General features: G+C 37.8%; 2 protein-coding genes across 3 annotated transcripts; one reads left to right on the plus strand and one right to left on the minus strand.

Annotated features, from left to right (window-relative positions):
- Positions 1–79: 79 nt before the first annotated feature.
- Positions 80–5803, minus strand: DYNLT2 (dynein light chain Tctex-type 2). The gene is made up of 4 exons (XM_076334044.1): positions 5640–5803; positions 2720–2926; positions 1716–1874; positions 80–366 (listed from the first exon to the last, which is right to left on the minus strand). Exons 1-4 carry the CDS (start codon positions 5724–5726, stop codon positions 256–258), a joined length of 564 nt encoding a protein of 187 aa, XP_076190159.1. The 5' UTR covers positions 5727–5803; the 3' UTR covers positions 80–255.
- A 127-nt stretch (positions 5804–5930) lies between these two features.
- Positions 5931–24473, plus strand: ERMARD (ER membrane associated RNA degradation). Of its 2 annotated transcripts, none has more exons than XM_076334036.1 (18): positions 5931–5953; positions 7259–7427; positions 8533–8672; positions 9198–9299; positions 11098–11187; positions 12282–12379; positions 12972–13108; positions 13446–13560; positions 14148–14250; positions 14696–14725; positions 15789–15857; positions 16676–16846; positions 17753–17836; positions 18669–18748; positions 19550–19678; positions 21166–21375; positions 22319–22432; positions 23103–24473. In XM_076334036.1, exons 2-18 carry the CDS (start codon positions 7259–7261, stop codon positions 23260–23262), a joined length of 2001 nt encoding a protein of 666 aa, XP_076190151.1. In that variant the 5' UTR covers positions 5931–5953; the 3' UTR covers positions 23263–24473. The 2 variants fall into 2 exon arrangements, with proteins under 2 accessions (XP_076190151.1, XP_076190150.1); XM_076334035.1 differs by lacking the exon at positions 5931–5953 and adding an exon at positions 6160–6325.
- The last annotated feature ends 2353 nt before the right edge of the window (positions 24474–26826 follow it).

A 26826-nucleotide genomic window follows, 5' to 3' on the forward strand; every position in this document is an offset into this window, starting at 1 on the left:
TCAACTTCCACAGCAGAGCGTTACGACAGATGAAGCCCATATGTACTCAACCATACACATTTCATAAGCATTTTTTTGGGTTTGGGTGTTTTTTTTTTAAACAGAGAAAAATGAGCAAAATTTTCTCAACTATATGTCAATTTCAATGTGCCAACAGCATTAGGACAAAAATTAGTACTAAAATAATGACATTCTGAAAATTTTCAAATATACCAGGTACTGTGATGCACAAAACCAGGTGCGGCTTTTAGGGTATTACTCGTAATAACAAGCTGTTATCAAAGCCAGCGCAATAAACGTTTCAGTTTCACATTCAGCGGAAACCCAAGTGTCTCTCTGAACATCCCAGACCCATCTGCTGGCAACCTAAAAGAAAGAAAAGAAAAAGCTGTTTGTGAATCTATAAACAGCACAGTTTGTTTATTTTTTTAAAAGAACACACAGCACTATATAAATACTGATATAATTGCATTCTGAGAGTTACAAGTAGTAACAACTACTGCAAAATTACAATGAAAACTAGCAAGTCCTATTCGATGTTAAAATACATGCTCTTGCTTCACAGTAAAGCTGCCACCCCGATAGATCCGAAAACCTCTACACCAAAACCTCAATTGTCTCTCATGTTCACTTGTTAGCACTTTAGCGTGCTGTAACAGCACCCCTTCAAAAGCAACGTGAATAGACATTGGTTTTGGGAACATATACAACTAAGAAGTCACGTCCCCCACTCCTCCACCTCCAGCTTACTCCAGTCTACTTGTGACCATTTACTGGGCTCTCCGCTGCTTTTGATAAAACCGTTTTCAAAGCTAAAACGTGTGAATTGACTGCTGGAATAAGCATATTCCTCAGGAGAAAAAAGTTAACTTGGACCATTTCAGTAATCCGTTTCAACCTACAGCTCCTCCGTCAAAGTACAACCTCAGAGGCAGCGTACTGCGAGACAGCACCAGAAAAGTAGGTAGATGCAGGCCCCTCACAGGCTGGCTTCATTACCGAGGCTGACAACCCTTCAAACATTGTTTCATGTAACCCACTAAAGCCAGGTATGGTTTCATCAGGCTTTAAGAGCTGATGATGAACGCTCCTAAATAGAAGTGCTCTCTGACACGCGACAAGATACCTCAAAGTGTTCTGAATGCCAACGGGAGCTTGCAATACATGTAAATTTACATACAGCACAGGAAAGTCTAGAATACTTTTCTTTTGGGTGTGCCAGGTTCAGATCACTAATGTGAATTTGTAGTGCTGGGAGCACGTTTGGTGGCAGCTACAGTTGAAACAGGTTTCAACTCCTTTCCTTGCCACCCATTCTTTTCCACATCACCTCACACTACAACTGCACAGCATTTTGCACTGAATGCAACGACCCAACTGGAGATCAAAGTACACTGAAAAAAGAAAATTCACTGCAGTCATGCAGTTGTACTGGTACAGCACACAGCGGAAATAACTGGTTGACAGGGAAGAGCAGCATGGGCTGCTTACCACTGTTACTGAACTCAAACAGGACAACCTTCAGAGGGTTAGGCAGAATCACAGCACTACCTCAAATCGTCACCTGGCATACTACGCCCCATAAAGAACCCAAGGCTTCAAGAGCACCTCAAACTAGTTAAGCTGCTGAATGCGGATGAACACCTAGGAGATAACACAGAGTTCTAAAGATTATTTTCAATTTGCAAAAGATATCATCAACAATGTTTGCTCACATTTATTGCCTGACCTGCCTTTTCCACAATTAGTACTGATACCACATACTTATAACGGTCAAAGTCCAATTCCTTCACAGCCTGTAATATTTCTTCTGAGATTGAAGCACACAAGGAGGGACTAGAAACTCCATCGTATTTGGCTTGTTGAAGTTTATTCTACCAAAAACAATTTTGAAAGATCTTAGTTTTCATCCTGGTAGTCTTTTGCAAAAAAACTTTTACAGTCATTTCCATTACAAGGACATTAGAAGAACTAATGAGTAGAATAGTCAATATAGATGATGCTCTCAAACAGCAAAGGCTGTGCTATTTTTACTCTAAAATATTTTACCTATTTTTTTGAAAGTGACAAACACGTCCAGCCAATCTCCGTTTAACAAACATGTGCATATTCTTCTCCATCATTTGGGCTTAGTTCACTGGAAAATAGTGCTACAAATACCTGTTCCAAATATCCAAGGCATGTCTTCCAGACAGCAGAATTACAAGAGTTGTTTATAACTGTTCAAGGTATCACTAACAGCTACGTATTGTCTCAACAGATTGTTCTCCTTCATTTTTGCTTAATTTTTTATGTGGCAGTCAGACTGTCAAGGACTCCAAGTATATTTTATGCAGGTCATGTGATACTAGTAGAACCAATTGAAGGAGTAGAATTCCACAAATTCAAGGTCAGGATCTTCGGGTAACTGGATATTTTGCAGATTAGGGTACTTTGAACTGTGCTATAGCTCAATTTGATTTAGAAATGGGTAAGAGTTTAAGAAGCTTCAGGTCCATCTTAAGAGCACATGCTCAGAGGCGACCTTGCAGAGGGCCTTCTGCACTTTGCAAGACGGAGCACATTCACATTACATTTGTGTGCCAAAACTCGAAGTCTGCAAAGATTTATGCATATGCTTAAGTTTATGCAAATTACACTATTCCATTAATATAATCTTTGCAAGACAAGCTACTTTTGCAATAAAATTAGACAATTCATTTAAAAAAAAATACCATACCGTTAGTATTGCTTGAGCTTTGTCTCTTACTAAATAATCCCGGAATTTATTATGTGACTCCAGTCTGTATGTATTAGCATATCTTATCTTTGCCCTATTAGCTTTGAATGCCAATAGCTTAGCTTTCATTGAATCACTAAAATACTCTTCTTCCATTGGAGCCATACCTAAAGCTTCGTAATTTGACTGTGTCCTTTTTCCTTTCGTCTGTGCAAAATAATAAAAAAGTCCAATCACATGTCAGTATTTTAGCATTTAACAGTCTCTAAATAATACTTTATGGTGTACAGTTAAGAGGAAAAAAACCAGTCCAGGAATATGTTACAAAAAAAGCAGAAAAGCTAGAAAATGGGTATCTTCTTCTGGCTGTTTTGACACTACCACTTCGACTGAAAAAAAGAGAACAGTGGTTAACTTCTACTCAATTTTAACTTCTTTTCCACTGAAATCCAAATGAAGTTTGCATTTAAACTCAGTCAATCAGCCACACCGTACTGGCACTCTGAATCCACTCCATTTTCCAAGTAAAAACACACAGACATTAACATATGTGTCCAAGACTGTTAACCACAACTTCAAGCTTTTCATTCAAACAGCCTACACAAAACCCAAAATACATGCTCGGTTCATTTACTAAGTAATTTTACTTGTCCTCATTCCTTGTGAAGCTACTAAGCAAATGCCTTACGTATTAATGACTTAATTTGCTTGTTAATAAAAAAAAGGAAAAATATGCTCCAATTTGCAAGCTTTGTAATTTTGCTTGGAACTTAAAAACAGAGTAGTACTTCTTTTTATTCGTCATCAGAACTCTGAAGATCCAAGTTTTCTCCCCGTCCAGCTTGTGTACTATCATTCTCTTCAACACACACAACAAAATTTGGCGCTCTCACTGCAAGCAGCAAGTCTGATGATACACACAAAATATGTCACCTGTTGTCCTCCACGGCTGGCTTAAAACAGAACTGTAAAATGCTAACAAAACAAGACAGAGACAGAAAAGCACATGGAACCAATGAGATCATAACAAATGCTACAGACAGTGGTATTCCATACCAGCTACCACCTAACTAACCACTTTCAAGTATTGCTGACTCTTCAGCCCCTTGCTCCAGGGGTGCTCCCCTTGCTAGAACTTAGGTGAGAGAAAATCATCAGTTCCTTCTCAGAAGAGCAGAAAAGAGCACGAAGGTGATATAACACCACAGTGCAAGGCTTACACTAAGAAGTATAGAAAAAAACATACACTTATGAATAATATAAAAGTCTATAATGCACTACTCAGGGGCTCACAAATCATTCAGACAGAGGAGTTTGAGAATAAGGGAAGCAATGCAGTTTCTTCTTTATGAAATCACTTACGCATTAGCCCTGTCAACACTGTGGACGTTACCTACATCTCTCCTCTGGTTCCTCACTGTTAAATAACTCTGTTAAAAACCAGTGATGTTGGCAGCCCTAGTGCAAATTGGCTGCAGGTGTTTGCTGATGCCATGCCAACCATGCAAACTCTGAATAGTACTTACACTACACTAAAAATGCAAGGAGCAAACCCATTTGCACCTAGGCTGTGGACTCTCATTATCTTCTAACGTAAACTCAGATCTGTAGACTATAGCCCCTACCTGCTCATCATAGGTCCCCTAACAGAATAAAAGCCACCTCAAGTCTGCCATCTGAGCTGCTCAAACGAGCATCCCAATCCACGTCAGTGGAAATGAACCTGCGAAAAAGGTCACAATCCAAACAGCAATTCTTTGCTAACATGGTTCAGCATGAGTGACAACATCTTCAGCCTGTACCACTACAGATGGAAGAAAATTCATGTCCATAGCACATGACTTCTAACAATGCTGTTACATACAAGTTTAACTGCTATTACTAGTGACAAAATTTTCATAATCATTTCCTCATGTGCAAGAAGCCATTTACTAATGAGGCAACCAAAAACCTTACTGGTATCTCTACACAAACCATTAATAAATAAACCTACTTTTGTATTTCACAATACAAATACTGCGATTGCAAGTTTTAGCACAATGTTGCAATTACATTTCTGTGTAATATTTACATCCTTCTTGGAAGGATCTCTCAAAAATTCAAGAACCGACTTTGCATTTGATTATAAAAAAGCCTGTTCTTATGCTACTGGACTCTACTACATTGGCTTAACCTTGGACATATGGAAGTAAGTATGCTGAGAGAAGAAAGCTTTTGCTATTTAAAAGAAGTGCTGTTTGTTAATAAGTCTAACAACCAATAGTTGCTCTGAAGTTAAAGAAACAGTTCTTTATTTCTTCAAAAGAGGGCACACCTTCTGCAAACTTGGAGAACTTACAGTAGCACCCCAAGTTGGAAAGGCTGCACCACCGAAGAGAGGACCACCCTTGCCTTCTTTTTACCTTCACGAGGCTGTAACAACTTTGCCTCCCAATGCCGAAGGCAGCACACCAGCTGCAAGGTGGATGTGAACATGACATCCGACCAAGCAGAAAGGGGACGAGCTATCCCAAACCGGATGTAAAACAGGTGGGAACAGCATTTCTGGAACAAGTTTTCACAAGATCACACTCACCTTTTAATCACCCACCGAGCCTCACGGTCTCCCACACGCTGCACCGTCCTTCCTAAGGACCCAAGCCCCATCCCTCCCTCCTTCCCCCGCCAGAGGAAGCGCCTCAGGCGAGGGCCACGGCGGAGCGGGAGGCCGGCGCCACCGCCCCACCAGCCCGCGCTAGGGCCACACGACGGGCGCGCGGCGCGGCCGTTGTGGCCGTTACCGCCGCCCTCGCACCCGTTCCCTTCCCACACAGCTGGCGTGTCCGGCCGGGGCGGGGGGGGGGACGCCGCCAGCACCGGCCTCCAGCAGCTAAACCCCCCCCGGAGCTGCCGTCCCGCCCCCGCCCAGGCGGCCGCTCACGCTGTCGTTATCCATCAGGCCCTGGCGCCGCTTTCCTGCCTCCGGGGCGGCGGCGGCGAGCTTCGGCGCCTTGGAGCGCTTCTCCATGGCTTGCGGCACGCAGCGCCGCTTTCCCCGAGGAGAGGCAGGCAGGCGGGCGCAGCCCCCTCTCCTCCCGCTCCCGGCGACGGGCCGCGGGGAGGCGCCGCCTTCGCGCTCCGCGGCGTGGAGCGGCCCCGCGCCAGGGCGGGGCTCTTCCCGCGCGAGCCAGGCGTGACGCTGCGCGCTAGCACAGCGTCGTGACGTAGGAGCGGGCGGGCCCAGCAGTAACGGAGGTAGCGTCAGCAGGTCGCTGCGGCGGGGTGGGGCGGCGGCGGCTTCCGCGGGCGAGAGGGGGCTTCGGGCCGGGGGTTGCTGCCCCCCTCGCCCCCGCGGGCCTGCGCGGCGTCCTGCGGCCCCTGCCGGCCCTGGGGAAACGCTGGTGCCGCGGCCGGAGGGCGGCGGGGCGGGGGCAGCCATGCCTCGCCCCTGCGGCGCGGCGCCGGCACCAGCGGAAACCCGGGACTGGGTCACGTACTCTCCCTGAAAAAGTCAGCTACCTGCTCCTTGTCTGCTCTGTTTTGGGCAATAAAGGGTGGCTGTGGTAGTTCAAGTTTTGCTCTGGCCTCCTGTCTCTGACAGTGAAACGTGGGCTGCCTCGAAATAAGGTGAAGGACTGAATTACGTGTGTTATGAACGTTTGAGATTATTTTTTTAATAGCAGATAGGATACTCCTGATGGCACCTAACACTAGCTCATTTTGGAAACTGTCATCCTTGCTCTGTGCTGTTACCGTATAAATATGTAGTCTCTCCTTGAAGCCATGAATTCAGAAATTATGTACTGTGAGGGTCAATTCCACCACCTAATTAAAGAGGATTTTTTTTATATATAATTTAATGGATTATTTTTATATTTGTTGTGATCCTTCATTTTCAGACATTTACTTGTCTGTCTTTTTGGTTTGATTAATGAGGAAACATGACTTTTTTTAATAAATCCGAAGTATATTCCTCCTTGTTAGCATGAGCAGTTTTATCTTTGCAAATTCTTTAATTTAAATGCGTGCTTCTGAATCAGTCCATCTTTCTGTCCAGACTAATGCAAACAACATTTATGCTTAGGTTGTTCTACCGTTACCACCAGTTCGTGCAGAATTCACGTTCCCCCTGCCCCCGCCAATGATACTGCTGGTCATAAGGACTAAAGCTCTTGGGTTTACCCGAAGCAGCATCAGTTTCCCTGCAAGCTCGGAGATTAGGCAGAACATACATATAAACTGAGATCTTTTGCTTCAATCTGTCTTGGCATCAGTTTAGTAGCTATAACCATTCAGAAATACAGTATCCTGGCATTATGCAAATAGAGCAATTCTTACCCTCCTCCTTCCCCTCAGTTTTCCACAAGGTGGTTCTGCTCAGAGAGTTCCTTTCATCGTATGCATAGATGAAAGTTGCATTGCGAAACTTAACAACTTGTTTACAGATGCTGTATTACTATCTGTATATCTGTGCTTATGGGTATGCTTTAATAATAATTTTCTTTGTTCTCATGTACTTTCTTAATGCAAGGACTCTTTTTTTGTGTGTGTGTGTTCTAGATGGCATTGTCAGACTCAGTCACTACTTGTCTTTCTCCACCTGTGCATTATGTGATTTGCAAACTTGGATTTGAGAAAAAAGACACCTATGATATTAATAATATTTTGTCTGAAAATGGTGAAGTATGTTGGCAAGCTGTTACAGAGCATGTGTGTTACCTCGAATCAGGTTGGTGTTTACCTGCTGTAGTAGTGATACATTTAAGACTGATGCAGAATCTCAGTACAGTTCATAGCAATCTTAGCTTAGTTACAGCATTTTATTACAGTACATTAGCTATGCTGCAGATTAGAGTACGTACAGTTCATATCTACAAGGAGCTTTAAATTTTTCATCCGCGTTTGGTATTTGGTTATTGCTGGCTCCTAAGGTTCACGTAATCCGTGCTACACAAGTAGCTGCTCCTTTGCTTCCTCATTCGTCTTGGTTCCCAACTTCATGTGCCTGTACTGCTTCTCTCCTACCTCATAATTGCTTTCTTCTGTGTTCTTTATATTCCTTTTGCAGTAAATTTAAAACACTCTGGGGCCATCAGTATTCCTACTGTTGCTTCTGTTTTTGTTTCTCCAACTTTAGCTGGTACAGAAGTACTGTTTGGTTTCCCTTCTGTATGTAGAACAGTTTATAATTGTTTTTTAACGAAAAAAGAAGTATTTATGCCCTGATGAACTCATTGCATTTTAATTTGCCAAATTGCATCATGCAAGCTCTGTTAATAATTTCCAGAGATGGTAAAAATGATACGTGTTTCTGCCTCAAGTAATATCTTTCAGTAAATCAGAAGAATTTCTTTTCCTATAAAAGTGTCCCACCAAAGAGGAGCAGTGATACCACTCTGTAAGGTACCACATCCCTCTGTGTTCCTTAAAGGGTGTAAGTGGTACAGCTTGACTGAGCCCTCTGAGCCTGCACTAGCTTCCAGCTTGGTTATGTGGAATTTATGTACTCTAGTAGATTCTTCCCATTTCAGCAAAACCAGAACATAATAATCCTCTTTACTTCATATTTTCTTGCATTAAGGTTTTTTTTTTCGTTTGGAGAAGGTACTCGATCTTACCTGGTTTCACACTGTACTTTTACTTTTCTGTATCTTATCTGCGTGGTCTTTTGGACAGTAAATTGTAGCGTATTAGTCATGCTAAAATAGTCTGGATAAAATTCTCAGTGCCAAATATGTACACAAGCTGTAGCAGGTTTTACTCCATGTGAGTTTTAAAATATTGGACCTTCGGGAAGTTTGGTACTCTAATCACCTTCTGTTTTTCAATTTAAGATCAAAGTGTGGATTATATCAAAAGCATACGATCATTAGGACCTGTATGTGAATCTGTTAATTTGCACTTCAAATCTCTGACCAAGGAGCAATTTGTAATTCAGTATGCATTATGGTTCCGCTGGACAAACTACACAGAGGTATGGAAATGTCTGTTGACAATTTGTATTTTGGCACATGAACCCTTTGTGGAAGTTTAATGTAAGAACACACAAGAGATACCAATGAACCAAAATGCTTAGAATTTGTAACTAATTGTCCTTCTCTGATACGTAGTTCCTTCTAATTTTCCTGACTTTGTAATTAGATTTTGTATAAGTTATCACAAAGAGAAGATGAGGTGCTTTGGACCTGTTCTAACCTAAGATAGAAGGATTTTGTTTTTCTAATAATCTGTGCTTAGTATCAAGTTTTACTGTGTGAAGTTATTTTTGGTAATTTTTATAGATCTAAGGCACTAGATGCATTGCAACTGAAAATACAAGAGGTGCTCTAGGGCAGTTTCTTTCCAGGCATCTACAGTTTTATCTCCTTGGCATGGTTTTCTTTCTACATTTGCATAGCGACTATCACAGAGGAATATTTAGGTTTCTGTGTGCTTTTGACAATTTGTTTTTTCCTTCTGAATATTTAACACAACATTCTTCCTCTCCCCGATTATACAGTTATTTCTTGAAGTATTTGATGTTCTACAATATACACAAACTACAGAAGTTGCTCTTGGCTTAATGAAACTAACATCATGCTTGGAGCGAGCCTTGGGTGACGTAAGTGCCGGCATGAGGAGTCTATTGCAGATTTGGTTTTCTAAGATGGGAACGAGCTCTTGAATTTAATTGCACGCTGAAAAAGTACTATACTGTAGTAGTACACAAATAGCTCAGCTGCATTTTGAGTTGGAGAGATGTTCTTCTCTGGGTCCAGTTGTGCTAATGGAAACATCTTCTGGGGCTCCTTCACCTGTGCTGGTAGAGTTGCTTGTGTGAATGCTGTTACTAACCAATTTCATTAAAAAAGAGGAAAGTTTGCTTAATCAGTGTACATATCGTAGGTCTTTGTTACTCTGATTTATTTAACTGAGACAGGGAGCAACATACCTTCCACAGAAGATCTGATGATGTAGTAACTTCAGTGAGGAGAGGCAGGAGCATGCAGCTGGAAATGGGCTGCTAGATAACTTCGTTCGTCAAAGCTCTGTTTGCAGAGTGTACATCTGTTTAAATGCTTCGACATGAGTCTTGTGCTGCAAAAACATCTAGAAGTCAGCTAACAACTTGAATTCTAGACCTAACTGATCAGCTGGATAGAGCTGGGATCCATCTTGTAGTCCTGAACGTTTGTCTTGTTACACATTCCCTCTTTCCTTTACCCTGTAGTAGTTAGTAAAGGTATGCACTCTCGTTAAGTTCAAAGAGCAATACTGCAGGAGTTCCGTGACCAGCATGAGGCAAGGAGTGCATACGTGATATGACTTAGACTTAGCAATTCTGATTGGTATTAAGAAACTTGTATTGTGAATCCTTTTTGATGGAACGTGAATTAGGCTGTGGTTCAACATTCGGTGGTAGCACTGCTTAAGTTTGTTTAATCAACACAGCCATCTGCCTTGTTTGCTGGTATTCTATATGTTATGTGAGTGCAAATATTTGAAGGCCTAGTAGCAAGCTAGATTGATGAATTGGTCCAGGTACCTTTCCACCTTTTTCCCCTACCCCCATTTTTGTTTTTCAGCTGGATCAGTTCCTTGATCTGCTTCACTGCGTGGCCACACGAACAGATGCTACCACTACTTATGGGCATGCAGGTTAGGGAGAAGGGAGCAGCAGCTGTTTTAAGAGGCTTTGCTGCTGGGGTATATTGCCCACAGATAAGATAGAATAGCTAGTTGTTAAATCTGTGTGAGGAGCTCTGGAGAAGGAAATGCCAGAGAAAGAACAGTGGGCTTATTCACACCTAGACAAACCAATTTGCCCAAGTATGGGGGGTGGTAAATTTTGAAGCAATGAAAAATTACCAAAGATTGGAAAAAAAACGTCAGGGAGAATACATAGAATGGAAAGCTTCATAGCAGTTGAGACTAGAGATGCTAAGATTGCCCAACTAGGATAAAATCTAGTTTAAGGAACAGCCAGAATCAGAAGACAAACCACAAATCTCCTTCCATTAACAATGACAGACCCTATAGATTTCTAGGGTAAGAATGAAGTATGGTGTCCTGGGTAGAGTTTATTCCCTTAATTACATGTTCTTGTTGTGCTTTACTTTTTTTTTTTTTTTTTTTTTTTTTTTTTGGAAGAGCAGTAAGTGTACAGACACTGTGAAAAGCCTAACTATGGGAACGTTGAGTAGCATATGATATGCACTCTTTCCTGATATGTTCTGTAAATTTTAATTTGTCATGAAATCACAGAATTTAAGGCCTTTTTAAGGATTTGGTGGGTTTTGTTTGATTAGTGTTTTTACAATAATGAAAATGGTTACTGGGTGAAATAGTCAAATTGTATGTTTGAAATACAAAGAAGTATACTGAATTACTGGTGTTACCTGTTTTGCTTTTTTTAATAGGTATATTTACTGATTGGTAAAGATTGCCCTTTCCTTCTAAGAGACTTGCTTGCTTCTGAGCAGCTTGCAATTGTCTTTGGACAAGCTGTAGTAAGTGCATAGTTTTGAAATAAGTAATAAATACTGAGCTGGTTTTCTTATTGCCAAATGGCAGGTTTCCAAGCATAGCCTTTGCTTGCACTGAAAAAGAGTTTGCAAATTCTGTAATATATTGGAAAAGAATTTAATTTTATACATGTTACAGTCTGGGGTATATATGGCAAAAATAGTGAATATTGGAAATATTTTTTAAGGCAAGCTCGTAAGTTCTTACTTGCTTTTCTACATGAAAAACCTACACACATGAAATTTCACATATCTGTCAAGGGGGTGAGCAAGCTGCAGAGTTGTCTGCCTCTTTCTGAGTTGCACTACTTGAAAATACACGTCCTGCATTGGCTGTTTCTGATAAGCTGTGTTCCCTTTCACCACCACTGTAGTAAGATGCTTTATAACATTTACCACACTAGAATTTTTCAAAATAGAGGAAACTCATTTGTTCTTCCCCATGTGCAAAAAAATAATAAAAACAAAATTCTGATGACATTTACACTCTTGTGTAAACAGAGTAGGTGGTCTTTCTTGTACAGTTTTACAAACGTAAATTCTTTTTTAGGACAAAATATTGGATGTGAAGTGTAGAAGCTTGTATTGTTAGCCAGATTAGTAGTGTTATAAGGATTACTTCTTGAATTTTGATAGCATGTGGAATAGTTAAATTCTTATAGTTAAAAAATAAAGTTTCCCTTTTTGTTTGATAGTGATCTGAGAATACAGCTTTGAATGCAAATTCTGTATTTTATGTTAATTTGTATTAAATTATTGTGGATTTATACTACGAGAAGTAAGAGCTAAACTTGATCTCATTTGTTTGCCTGTCATAACTGTTTGGAATGCGTAATAACTAATTTTGTTCTTCCCATATTATATTCTATAGCATGTACAAGTAAGCTGAAAGATTTCCTTTCAGAGAATACTGGGAATTGCAAATAGTGAGTTGCTGTTACTGTGACAAGCTGTGGCCAGTCATCTTGACAGTAGACATTGTAGTCTCTCAATAACTTCTGAAATGTTCTGTCAGGGAAAGATATAAGGTAATAAATAATAGGTTGCTTCATGCAGTAATCACTTTGTTTATTAATTAGATGAATGTACTGAGGGTATTCATTGGATCTCCGTATGGTCTGAATCTTCGTAATGTTTTGTGGCACGGGTTTGCATCCCCACAAGAAATTCCTGTGAAGTAAGTTACCAAAAAGAATCTTGTTTTCTTACCAGTCAGACCTGAGAGTGCTTGAAAAGCTGTTAGTAAAACTTAATGCTCTTATTGAAAAAAATTAAAAAAAACCCTAAAAATGTCCAAAGGCCTCTGGCAGTATCCTGACAGTTTTCCCCTGCTGCTGCCACTTCTTTTGGAAAGGCATTTCCATAGAATACTTCAGCCATTATAAAGCTGGTCAGTTTTAGGACCGGTGTTTTTTTACTAGCAGGAAAAGCAAGAAAGCTTAAAGTCTTTTTTTGAAACCCGGTTCCTTGTCTGTCAGGGCAGTCAGGAGTAACTCAGAACAAAAGGCAGAGGAATGGGGTAGGAGGAGGTGCAACAGCCGCTAATATAGAATACAGTGATGTGTTTTTCCTAATGCTACATTGTTTTTTCATGCTTGTGAATGCAATTAATTATTAAGTGCCCATACTCAAAAGAGATGGGGAGCGTAGGTTTTGGATGTTCTTTGAAAGAGCAAAAAAAAACTTTTGTCCCCAATCCACAAATGTTGATTCTTTGCAAAAGATTTAGTTGTATAAGCTTTTCTAATATATTATGGTATTCTCCCTAGATATTGTGCTATGCTGCTTTTTTTAACTGCAGGATTGGGTCAGTTGTTACAGACGTATCTTCTGCAAACTAAATGCATTTTAGTACATCGACCTTATGTGATCTTTGTTAGCTTAGAGGAGCTTGATGTATTTCCAGGCAAGTATTTAACCATTAGCAAGTGTTTATTATGCTATATTTGTTATTGTTTCATTGTCCAAAAGTGCAGTTGAAAATAATGCATTTTCCACAGTTCTAAGATTTAATCTTAACTAAGATAATTTTATATTATCACTAAAAATGCAATCTTACAAACTCAATTTCTGATCTTAAATATGACTACCATTGTACTTGCATAGTTAAAATAAATTGGATAACTTTTAAGTCTCCCTTTACAAATGCTGAAATAATCTTAGATTTTCAATGGAATATTAAGAATGAATTAGTAAACCATAGATTGTATGTAGTTTATCGATGTTGTTTTGCTAACTTGCAGATCTTAATCATGAAACACTTTCCATAGCTGAAGAGATAGTAAAACTGTCCAGTTTTGTATTAAAAACAATGTTACCATTTTGGATGGCTGCTTTAACAGCTTTCAAGCAAAGCAGGTAACAGTAGATTTTATTTTTTTAATTCTTATTTTTTAATAGAATATAAAAAGGATATATTCTATATTTATAGAATAATAGCAGCATTTGAGGATTCCAAAGCTTTTTGCTAAATCTGTTGCTTAATAACATATAGTTGTGCACTGTAATGGTGCTCTCTCAGAAAGTTTGTGGACTTAGTACTTTATTTTGTGCCAGCTAGGATTATAAACTATATTTTGAAACCTAAAAAGAACTATTGCAGATGTAGCCAAAAAGGAGAGCTTTACAAAGCAAGTGGAAACAAATCTTCAGATACTAACATGTTGAATTAAAAAAAAAAAAAAGAAAGTGCATTGTTTTGTTTTCCTCTCCCATGCCCCACCTTTTTGTAAGTTATTCTCATCTCTGAGCTGGTTTGAATTCCGTGGTCAGCTTCTGTTGGGCACAGGTAGTCATTTATTGTTTGTTTACAAAGTGCATTGCAAAGGAGTTTTGGGCTGGGTTGTTTGGCCTGAGAGTGTAACTCTGAGATGGCTCTAATTTCCATTTGGATTATATTTATAAGGGGGGAAAACCCCTGTGGGTATCTCTGTTATTTTTTTCAGGTATGCCGACTGTGTGATTCTCTTACTTCCTCAGCTGGAAGTTGGACTTAGATTGCTCTTCACTACAACTAATCAATGTCCAAATCGATTGCTAACAGCTGAGGTAAAATTTCTGTCTAAAGTCAGTTATGATTTAGTGCTAACACTATTTGCAAAATAATTATTCTAGAAGCATAGTGTCTAAACATTTACAGATTTTCCCAAAAAAATTTTCAGTCAGTTATGGAATATTATTTACAAATTTCCAGTAGAGTTTCATGAATGCCTCTTACTTTTTTTGTAAAGATGTCTGCCAGTGAAAGAGGTCTGAAAAAGTACTTGAAGGTTAGTGTTCAGAAACAGTAGTTTAGAGTGGAAAGTAGATCATGTTATATTTATTTTGAAAAACTTGGCACAAAATCTAACAGTCCCTTTTTTCATTTGTAAGGGGGTTTTTTGCCATTCATGCACCTCTGGTATCTCATGAAAATGAATAAATATAAGTTTGGTATACATGTCTAGTTAATTGTTTTAATTTGAAAAACAAGTAATATTGTCTTTTGTTCTAGCCTTCTGCTCTCTACACCACTTTCGATGAGGTACTTGTGATTTTTTTTTTTAATATATATTAATGTCAGAATTTAAGCACATGCATGTTCCCCATTACTAAAGACCAGCGTCGTGGTTTAACCTCAGTCGGCAACTGAGCACCACACAGCTGCTCGCTCACTCCCCACCACCACCCCCAGTGGGATGAGGGAGAGAATTGGAAGAGTAGAAGTGAGAAAAACTCGTGGGTTGAGATAAAAACAGTTTAATAATTGAAATAAAAGAATGATAACAATAATAATGTAATAATGATAATAATAGTATACAAAGCAAATGATGCACAATGCAGTTGCTCACCACCCGCTGACCAATGCCCAGCCAGTCCCCGAGCAGCGGCCCCCCCGGCCAGCTTTCCCCAGTTCATATACTGAGCATGACGTCACATGGTATGGAATGTCCCTGTGGCCGGTTTGGGTCAGCTGTCCTGGCTGTGCCCCCTCCCAGCTTCTCCCTGGCAGGGCATGAGAAGCTGAAAAGTCCTTGACTAGTGTAAGCACTACTTCGCAATAACTAAACCATCGGTGTGTTATCAACATTGTTCTCATCCTAAATCCAAACCACAGCACTGTACCAGCTACTAGGAAGAAAATTTACTCTATCCCTGCCGAAACCAGGACAACCAGAAAGCACTTTCTTGTGTTGGATAAGACATTATTTCTAATTTTTTTCCAAATAGAAACTGATGGACAGTAAACATTTTAAATTTGGAATCCCCCAGAAAATATCAAAATTAATACAAATTTTAATGAACAGACTTTAATTTCTTCTAAATGGTTTTATCTTGAAATTCTTCATCTCACAGAAACAAACATTCTGTCATTTTTCCTAGACTCAGTTATTCAAAATAAATACAAATAAACATTGCAAGCAGAAATCATGAATTTTACAACTCTCTTGAATTATCTCAAATTGTCTGTCAGGAATAATTAGGCACCTTGATTCTTGAGCGGTGGAAGTAATTGCTTAAAATTAGGGAAACTAATTACCTTAGGGTTTTTTCTTTGATTGTTTGGCTTTCAATAATAAGTTTCTATTCAAATTACTTTTTTCTAGATGCTAGCAAAGCATTTGGACAATGAAGTAGTCAACCAGCTTCCTGCAGTTCTTGAGGAACCTGCCATGGCAAGTGTTTTGAAAGTTTTTTGTGGTTTTTTTTTCTGTTTGTTGTTTTGTTTGTTTTTAAATTTAGTAATATATTTATGATCATGCCTAGTACTCATTTATTTCACATAGCTTATCTCTAGCAGCTTAGAACCAGAAGCTTGTTACCCTTTTTCATTGTGAAGGATACAAAGTAGTACCTGACAAGCTATATTGGGCTAGGATATAAGACTATCTTTCTTTCTGAAATACAGAAGTCTCGGAGATACTTCTCTTTAGACTTGTGAAGATCAGCTGAATGGAGCAGAGGAAAAACTGATGCCTCATACAGGGAAAATTAAAACTTATTTCTGATTGTTTCTGACACACATCTTACACTACCTGGGCAGATGGCACAAAAACATAGCTGCAAACCTACCAGAGCACATTCTGCATCTTGCCACCCAAACAGATAGTAAACATGAAAACTAGGGGTGTTGAATTTAGAGGCCTTTTGAGACTGTAGGAGAGATCTGAGTTTATTGTCCTGTTGTCAGAGGCAGTGGGGCTGTGGAGGACTTGGGACGGAAAGCTGAAGGAAATCTGTTATTACCTCTCACAAAATAGCATGTATGTTAGTTTTGAATTTCCTCAGAAGCTACCAAAATGGACGAGTTGCCTTTTTTTTTTTTTTTTGCTACAAGCATAGTTTGCATTGCTTTTTCTGACCCTCTAAATGCCCCTTTCCTATAGACATGATCACATACTTATCTTTCAGAGGTATTCCATACACTGAATATATTCTATTGTGTGCATACACATAGAATAGAATTCTATACACTTGGTGTATGTTTCCACAGGAATTTCTCTGGGATTTCTTGAACCACCAGCAGGGTCCACGTATAAGAGATCGTTTAAGCCATGGAGAGATCAATCTAGAAGCATTTCCCAGAGAAGTAGCTAATCAGATAGTTGCATTTGCAATTACTCTTCTCTGCAGATTCTCAGATGAGGACATGTTTGCTTTTAAGGTAGGGATCAGTGTTACACTCTCAGAAGATTTTTTTCAGTTGTTTTGGATGCCAAATCTGATTTTAGAGAGTCTTATGACTGAATCCTTCTTGACAGCAGCTTTTTGTGGAAATGAAGTATTCCTCCAAGTAAAAAATTGTGAAAGTACGTTTTTTCTAGTTTTGTAGTGAAATAAGTACAGAAAGTTTTCCAAAAGATTACTCTTTCTTACTGTACTTTAATTTGTCTGCTTAACCACTCCTTATTCACATGGTTGATCCATAAATTATAGTGATTCCACTTGATTTTATCTGTCAAATTGTATCGATACCTAGCCTGTTTATCTGCTGAATTATCCGAAAGGTATGTAGAACAGCTGTAGCTTAGCCACTGGGGTGTGTAGTACTTGAGATTTTCTTTCTCTGAGACACTATAAATAATGGCAGCTCACTAATGGAGGTGTGATTTGTATCCACGCTCCATACTGTGAATTTGTGAACACTTTTTGTCCAGCAATACATGTTTCTCAACGTTAGCAATTATTATATTTGCTCCCCGCAATTTCCTGTTAATATTTGGGATTACTTCTTTCTATATCATACAGCAACCTGTGAGATAAGTCTTCCATTTATTAGTTGCAGCTCTTTTTAGTTTCTCAAGATATATTGCATGTTGCTGCATTAAGAGAGTACTTGGTTACTTTTTTGTCAGCTGCTGTCGGGTTTCATTGTTAAAATGCGTCAAAGAAATTAAGCTTTAAACACTCATTGTGCTGATAACTGCTTTCAGCCCTCAGACATTTGGAAGTCTTTATTGACTTCAGTACTGTAGGTGGCTTGCATAAAATTAAGTATAAGTCTAGGTCTGCATACGATTAGGACAGTTTAAAGAAACTGTTGTGTATTGTCTATGATTTTGTAAATCAGGAACACATGGTCATAAAACCACTGATGAACTGTGCCAGTTGCTACCGTTCTCGATTTCATCCAATTTCCCGACTCAAGAAACAGGTAGGTACTTCCAACTGTGAAAGCATTTCAGTCCTTAAAATTGTGAATCCTTAAAATTGGTCTAATTGTTGTCTTCATGCTTTGGTTGTCCTAAAAAGTTAAAATCTTACATATTTTTTTAATGAGCTTTTTAGTTTTATCTTTCAGAATTTACAGGAATTTACAGTTGCTAAAATGGGATGTAATTAAGCACACTCCTGTTGATGCAATTGGTGTTGTGTTTGTGCTCTAGGTCACTGAATAGCTTTATCCTTACCTGAATGTTTGCTGTTCTGTAGTTTTCTTGATCTTCTTGTGCTTTCTTATGCCAGGAACACTCTGTTTGGTCAAGTATCTAGGAATCTTGGATTAGGCTATAACTAAGGTTTTTATTGTATGAAAGCCAGCTGATTAAGATTCTGTCATTGTAGCAAAATCTGCTTTCAAGTGTCGTGGTAGTTCTCTGCCGATCAGTTTATGAACTACTGTTCATAAGATGTTCCTCTATTGATTTGAGATTGCAGTAGACGTACTTAGTACTTTTCATTTTCGACAGCATTCAAACCGTAAGTTACAAAAGTTGTGTTAGTTAATTTTTTATATTAAAAAAAAATGGAGGAAAGAATAGTAAATTAGTTTATTCAGATGATGTTTTAGCATGAAAGTGTACATCAAGACTTTCTGCCCTAACGTGAACCTTAACAATTGATGTCAGCTTACACAATTATGACTGCTGAACAAGTAACTACCTGTTGCAGTTTTTTCTAAAATAGCCACTAAGAAAAGTAAAATATGTTGTCCTGTCTGTCAAAGGCTACACTTTACGTAACATTTTTCATGATACATTTTTGAGGTGTTGGAATGTATGAAGAGCATTCACTTATGGCCTGAATTGCCAACAGTGCCTGAGGAACACATTCAAACGATTAAGGGGTATGTATATGCTATTAAAAGAAGATAGTTCTCAAAAAGGCTATGAAGAATGGGATTTGAGATGGTGAAATGTCACTTCAAATACTTTACTAGGAAGATGATAGACACCAGAGAGGTTGTGAGAAGATCCCTTTGTTCTTTTTAGCTTAATCTGTGTACACATCAGTACAGATACTATAAATAGTGTGCTAACTTGAAGGGAATGAGAAGACATTTGAAACATACAGAGGTGTTAGTGACTCCATATTCTATTTCTGAAGAGATGCTGAAGGGGCTGTTAGGAAGTTAAACTAGAGCTCGAGTCCATCACAATAAAAACAAAAAGATGGCTCACCAGGTGTAAAACAGAAAATAATTGCTTATTCTGAAAAGGACTTGGTAACCAAATCAGTGGAAGACTTTACATGAGATATTACTTAGAAAAAGAATGTAACATTCTTTCGTTATTTGAAAAGGAGGAAGTCATTAATAATGTCACTGGAGGAAATTGTACTTGTTTAGAGCTGAGAGGTGAAAATTCAGTGCATCTGGCACATACTCAATATGCTGCAGGATTTTGATGAATGGTGGATTAAGAGGGGGTTCAGAAGACTGCTGAGACTGAGAAAAGGTTGGTTTTAGTTGGAGAAAGAAAGTCATACTTGTAAGGTGGAGGGAAAAGAACTATAATAGAGTGAGGGTGGACATTGCATACACTGCTATCCAAAAAAACTGCTTCTTGATCTATGCCATTTGAGAAATAATAAGTACTACACAGTTTTTTATCATCTCAAATCTTAATTTTTTTCTTTTGTTTTTGAGGTTGGAAGGAAATGCTGAAGCTAGTACTTTAATTTTGATGATATCCGAAATTATATCTCAGTTGCAGCAATATATGCCCCAGAATTGCTGTAGTTCAGATGATCCAATCAATAGTGTCCTAACAGAGAGGTGAGTTTGATGTCCTCCTGGTTCCCGCTGTCAGCTTCTACATGCAGCCCAACACAAGAACTCTCAAACCTAAGTTACTCATTTCCCTGGTTTTAGAACACTTCTTGAAATGTTGCATGCACTTTTCTAATGTTGCTGCTGATTTAATCTAAAATATCTTAAGAATGCAGCTGAACATCATCTTTAAATGGAGATGAGACACTGTAGATTTGGGACATTATTATGGTAGAGATTTTACTTGGAAATTAGCGTGAAAAAAATAACCATTTTTCTTTCACACTGGGGAAACAAAATGTTTTAAATATTTATGTACTGACTAGATTAAGTTGGTTTTAATCTGTTTTGTGTGCTAAAACTGCATCAGAAATTCATTTCAATGTGTTTGGTGTCACAGCTGTGCGTGGCATTTAAAATAGTAATATGCCACTACATAATTATTTTTACATGCTTTAGTATCAAGATTCCAAAATAGAAGATATCTTGCTATACTTGTTGTCAGACTTGGAGGTATGTTAGTTCCAATTATATCTGACTTGGAATAATGATCAAAACAGTCTGACTTTTAATTAGCACTCTTATAGCAGTCTTAAGAGTCCCGTGACTGAATGAATATGTTGGAACAAAACTCTCCTAATCAAACCCATTAGGCGTGGGCAGAACAGTGCAAAGAGGATTTTACCTGTTGCTTTACTTACGTAGCATGTGTGCCTTCTGTTTCCTACCCCTCAATCTGCACTTCTCTCATTTATGAAAAAGATGCCTAATTACTAAGTGTTAAACCATTTTTAGAGTTTTCTGCCTTTATCACTTTTAGTCATTAATGTTTTGCTGTCTCAGAGATAATTTGAGCATGAGGGAGATTAAGATACATTTCTATAAGAACAGAGTGTTTAAAGTGATGTGTGACACATTAGGTTAGCAGATTAGAATATGACAGCAGAAAGATATTTGGGTGCTTTAACAAAGCATAATCTTTAATCTGTTGATTAAAACAATGGCCTCACCACCTGCATTTTACAAAATGTTAAGTCTGCTTCTTGTTCTGCCCAGAAGAAAGACCACACACTAATGGGAGTACTAATTAATACAATTTGTTTGAGTGAGTTTTATTATGGTGGATGTTAATTCATTGTGAATTGAACTATGGTGGGAGGCTTCAACCACAACCCTGCTGTGATTTGATGTGTTCAGTGTATCATTTCAGACAGGCAGTTTTGTTTATTGTGGTTGTATTTCTTTGATCTCAAATGGGAAACATATTCATCACCAGCAGTTTTGCATTTCTAATCAGTAAAGTGATAGCGAACACAATCACTACCCCTACTACATAGATCCTTGCTTTTTTTCAGTCATGAAGTAAGACTAATCCACTTCCAGGTTTTCTGAGTTAAAACATTATGAATCAAACCACACCAAATATGAAATGTATCTCATGTTAAATCCAGCCATCAAAAGATTGAAATTAACAATTCCTTCCTGTTTTGAAGGCTGTTGATTGAACTTTGTGATACGTGTATTTGCACACTTTATTCTCCGCGACCTGTTCTGGAAATATTGGTGGTACTCTGTAAAATAAGCACACAGTGCCATCAAGTGTCTGAACAGGTTATTGCCAGCACCGAGTTGAGATACAAACAGTGGATGAACAAGACTCTACGTTCTCGCCAGAGGCATAACTATCTACGAATGTTAAACAGGTTGGCTGATGGTTTTTCTTTAGTTTGTGGTTAGATTTATGAGAGAGTGGCTGCATGCTGCTCTTGCTAGCTTTCAGTGGTTTGTCTTAGAAGTTTAAAGACAACAGTGTTCGTGTGTTCTTGTTAACCATTTCAGAGTCAAGTGTCAACCCAGATCTCTGTTATGTAGTAATATTGAAATAACAAGAAAATCTCAAATTGGAGAATAATTTAATGGGTATTTTTAGCATTGCTAGATTACTTCACTGTAAATTATAAGCTTTCAAATAAAAGTATCATTTAAATGTTAGATTGTATTTTTTAGTTGCTAGCTTTTCCTATTTAAGCGTATAAATGCCATTCAAGTTTTATCTGAATGCAATAGGTTAAACTAATTTGAAGACTCTACCTACTTTAGTTCTGCTGCTTTTTATCATTATACCTGGGTCAGCATCTTTATAGATAGAAGAGAGATTGTTTAGTATTCCATTAATTTTGTTTCTATTCAGAAGTGTTTTCCAGGGATTTAGGAATCTACTTTAAAAACTGGGAAAACTGTAAATATTGTATTCTTGGCCAGGTTATGTTCCTAAAAATGTTAACCGTATTATTTAAGAAACATAGCTTAAACTGACCACTGATGATAATATTTGCAATTCAGTCGAACTCCACTTTATAATCTATGGGGTGATGGGTGCTGGTGAGGTTTTCTTTGGAATCTTAACTATATGTGTTTCTCTTTTTTTCCTCTTTTTGAGGATTCATAATTTATAGTCTTTGTTTATAGTTTTGATATTTGCTCTGCTCTTTGCTGAAGGACGTTTCATAGTCTTCCCCTTGCCCCATGCAATAATATCCAGCTATTTAGGAGGGATGCAAAAGTCTGAAGAATTTTTTATATTAATGATTTCTATTTAATTTGGTTTTAGTTTGTTTGTTTTAAAATATTTTTGCTTATTTCTAGCATTAAATTTTTGTCTCCGGTGTTGCGGTTCATCTTAGTGTTGATTACTCTGGAACTAGTCAACGTTCACTTGGTTTGTAGGAAGAATCCTTTTGATTATCAGCAGTATCTAAAGTGAGTATATAAGATTTACTTTATGAAAATAGGAAGTTGTACACATTCCTTTTTGATCTGTAATATAAAGACTGTAGAGAAAAAAATAAAAAGGAACAGCATGACTTTTAGTAGATTGTCGTCCTTCTTTCTATCATTATAGTCATCATTGTATCTCAGACAGTGTTCACTCAAGAACTAAAATAACTTGGCTGAAAATACATGGTCCAGTTATTCACATTTTTAATTTTTATTAGACTCTTCCTTATTATAGATAGAGAACGATCACACACTCAAAAAATATTAATACATAAAAGCTGTATTTAATATGTTGGTAATTTTACTCCTTGTGTGTCAATTAACAGCTGGTTGGATATCATAGGCATTGTGAAACATTTGACTGAGAAAGAAAAGGAAGCCATTTGGGGAAGATTCTATCACACATTTTATCACCACATTCTTTCTATGGCACTGTTTAATTGCAGTTCTGAAAATCATCACTTCTTACTGTGAGAATGAGGGAGTGGTTCTCCTCCAGAAGTAGAAGAAACCTTAGTGTATTGATCATGCTGAGGGAGATTTGAAAATTTGGAGACATTAGCAGCTTTAAATCAGGCATTGAGATATTTTTCTTTTTTTTTCTTTTTAAATCCTTTAATAAGTTTTTCTTCTTTGGTTTTATTTCTTGTAGGTTTTTGAAGTCAGTCTTGCAGTATACTGAGAACTTGGTGACATACACAAGCCCTGAGAAAAACAAATGGGATGAAACCATGGAGCTTACAAACAAGGCTTTGATAAAAATAAGGAAAATCAGTGACAGAAAGCTAATGTTAATGCAGCTAGCTACATAAATTAAATGGATTTAAGATTATTTGGACATTGTTATATCTTAAGAGTTCTAGAGTCCTCAAATTTTACAAACCTAATTCAAAGACAAACTTCATCAGTCATTGTCAAATTTTGGATGCAAAATTTAGTCTTTTTATTAGAAGGTAGCTGTTGAGACTGGAGTTGAATGATCAAGCTTCCGAAGAATGAACTGTTTGCCAAATCCAATGAAAAAGATTTCCTGTGAGCTAAATCAGGATGATGCAAGATCTACTTTAAGTGTATTATGTGTTTTGTAGCTTGGTTTTTTTTTTTTTTGGTAGTTTTCTATTATACAGAAAATATCTAAGAAAAGAGTGTGAATAAAAGCTCTGGAAAATTTTAAATCCAAAAAGTAATTTTTTACTTTGAAATATAACGGAAATAATGTCAGACACTGTGATCAACAGGTTAAGAAACGATGAACATTTAGCATAAAGTAGTGCTCATTGGCAGCTGTCGTTGTTGTTATTAGTTCAAAACAGAGTCAGATCTTGCACTGAGGTAGAGCTGATAACACAGTAACCAGTTGTTTATATACCAAGATTTAAAGGAAGCAGGGTGGAATAACTTTTGCACAATATGTGTTTCGTTTGTTTAATTTCATCTGCTCATTCCCAATACATACCTAGTTAGTTAGTGAATTAATTTGATGAAGATTAAATATGAAAACTCACATGTACATGCTCACAGACACGTATTTATTGTGGTTCAAGAAGTTATCCTCCTGTTGCACACAACATTCATTTGAATAATTTATTTTTTCAAAATAAATTCTCCCCATTTCTCATCCCCAAAGAGTAGAATTTCAAAGGAATGCATCAGTTGAAGAACGGATTCACAGAAGACCACCAATCTCTATCCATTTGCTTTCTCCTATTGAGAGTAAAACCAGAGGGTAATGTCTAGAGAATGTTTGGCTCTACAAAGGATTAGAGATTCAAGTTACATTTTAATAAGATGCTTTGCAATGTTTCTTGACTGGAAATGACAGTGAGAGAATTACTAGTTCGGTTTATTCAGTGTGGGGAATGGATATAAACTAAGATCATATTGCTTCCTTTATGCTACTTCTGCAATATATTGTGTGTGTTTGAAGTTTAACTATGTCACTTTCCAAGTTTTTTTGTTACTATGGAACTAAACGATGTGAAGAAGTGTGAACTAGATAAAAAAGATTAAAACTAGGAATAGAGAATAATTAATCAAATGCAGCGTATGAGCCACAGTCTGAAATTTCAGCTTTTTTTAACACCTGAGTTGGCAAATTCTAATTATATTTTTGAAGGCTTATTTTGTACCCATTGACTTTGCTCAGACGTGTTAACTTCTGCTAAGTGTAGCTTGGTAGTGACATTTATGATGACACTTGCTTTGATGGTGATAAATATTGTAAGGCAAAAAAATTATTTAAGCTTTACATATTTATTGTAGGAAAGAGATCAAGAAATTAAAACACAGAGTCATGGTTTAAAAGTACATAAACAGCTGACACACTTTCTCCTTTTGAAAGTATGTTCATGTACTGAAAAGCACCTTAGAGACCATAGATGTCTATTTTCAACAACGTAAGTTCTCCTTTTATTCCTATATTTAAACTTTGCTAAAATGATCTTGCATGCTATTCTCTTCATACGCTTTTACCTAAGATGGAGCACATTGACAGTTTCTCCTTTACTAATTAGTGCCATAGATGTGATTTGCTGCTTTACGTCTGCAGTAAGAAACATGGTAGACTTCTGGCAATTTTGTCAAAGGTGCTTTCCCAGTTTGTTTTTCCTACCTCTGCAACTCTCTCGTGGGAACGCTGCTACCATCTATTGTCAGACAAATCTGGAACAGACTGGGACAATCCAATTTATTCTGACTTAATGCTGTCATTTGCCCGTAGAGCTGCATGCGGGCCTTATGGTTTCTTCCTGCTGTTAAAAGATATGCAGAATAGAGCTGCAGAATGTGTGTATTCTACAATGCGCATTGAAGAACAAATGGCAAGAGACATGGTAAAGATCATGGGGTTTGTCCTTTATCAGTTACTTGAAATGACTTCTCCATTTCAGTTATTTATCTTTGCCATCTGTTTGGAGTCATTTTGAGTTTTAAGATATTAGAAAGAATCTTGACTCTGAACACTCAGTATTCCTGAGAGCAAAAGAAGATTGGAATGACCAAAATCATCCAGTGGGTACACACATGAGTAATGCTGACAAAGCACGTCACGTCTAAATGCAAGTGTTCTGATTTTTGTTGTCCTAAAGGGAATTAATTCTCGAACTGAGCTGTCCAAAACTGCGTAGTCACCCATTAGGCATTCAAGTAGTTGTTCAGTCTTTTTTCAAAATTCTTTCATTCTTGAAATTTCAAATATCTACAATTGTACCAAAGAATGTTTTCTTGCGAGTGTGGTATTTCATCCAAGTATGACTTGCATCTGTTTTAATTGTTGGCCTTGCTCCTTGAGGCCTGCATTTTCATGGAGCTAGTATCCACTCAGTGACTCTATACAGGCATAGACGTGGAATCTGCAGCATCCTCTGAGGAAGGCGGTTGAAATATTTTGTTTACTTGGGTAATGCTGATGAGGGAGTGATGATTCTTCAGTCAGTTCTTTTGAGTTCAATTAATCAATTTATATGTGTGTGTGTATTAATTAAAAATAGCTGAGAATTTGTTTCTAATACTTCCTGATCTTACAAGATAATGTTAGGCATCCCAACTCAAAGAATGACAGAAGTTTTGAAAACAAGAAAATCAAGTATCCATCTTCTTGGCTAAGTCATTGGAATTTATTTGCATCTTCTTGAATATCCCATCTAAATGAGAAGAGGAGCATCTCTAATCATTTTAGCTTTTCAGTAGTGAGATGCAGTTCCTCTGCCTGTCTTCCACCTCAAGGGGAGTCTTCAGGTGAGAGATTGTATTAAATAATAAGAAATTCAATGCTCTTAATTCAAATTGGAATGGATATAGTTTTCAAGTAAGAGTAGAGATCCTTTGCTGCTTGCTTTAGAACTAGTGAAAATTAATGTTGTAGGAAGTCCTCTGAATCAGTTGTCTCCATCATTATATGAATGTTTTTGTTCATACGTATAAATGTTTGAGGAGAAGCCAATCTCTGAAATAATTATGTTGTAGTTGTGTGAAAATTTGTGGGTTTTGTTATCTTCTAGGGCCCATCAAGATGAACTAGAAGTTTACTGAGGTGGGCACTGCACAAACACAATGGAACATCAATTATGGTAGGCATCTGCGTGTGGAAACAAAGCTTGTCCATTATTTTCTCTCCGTCATTCTCTAGTTAGTACCCTCCACAATGATGGTAAAAGGGGTTAGAAACAGAACCATGTGTTCTTATACAAATGTAACGCAAGTGGCTAAAAATACTTGAAAGCTTTTTGAGGTTGTCGTTACTATTGCATTATACAGAAACATTTTACATGAAGAGACAGAGCAACAAATTTTATTTACTTAATCTTTTAATACTTATCTTGCTGTTTTCAAGCAGCCTGATAGTCTTTGAGGTGAACACATGGTGGCAGTGTCTGGTA

Source organism: Aptenodytes patagonicus, chromosome 3 (assembly GCF_965638725.1).
Source record: "Aptenodytes patagonicus chromosome 3, bAptPat1.pri.cur, whole genome shotgun sequence".
NCBI classification, from domain to species: Eukaryota; Metazoa; Chordata; class Aves; order Sphenisciformes; family Spheniscidae; genus Aptenodytes; species Aptenodytes patagonicus.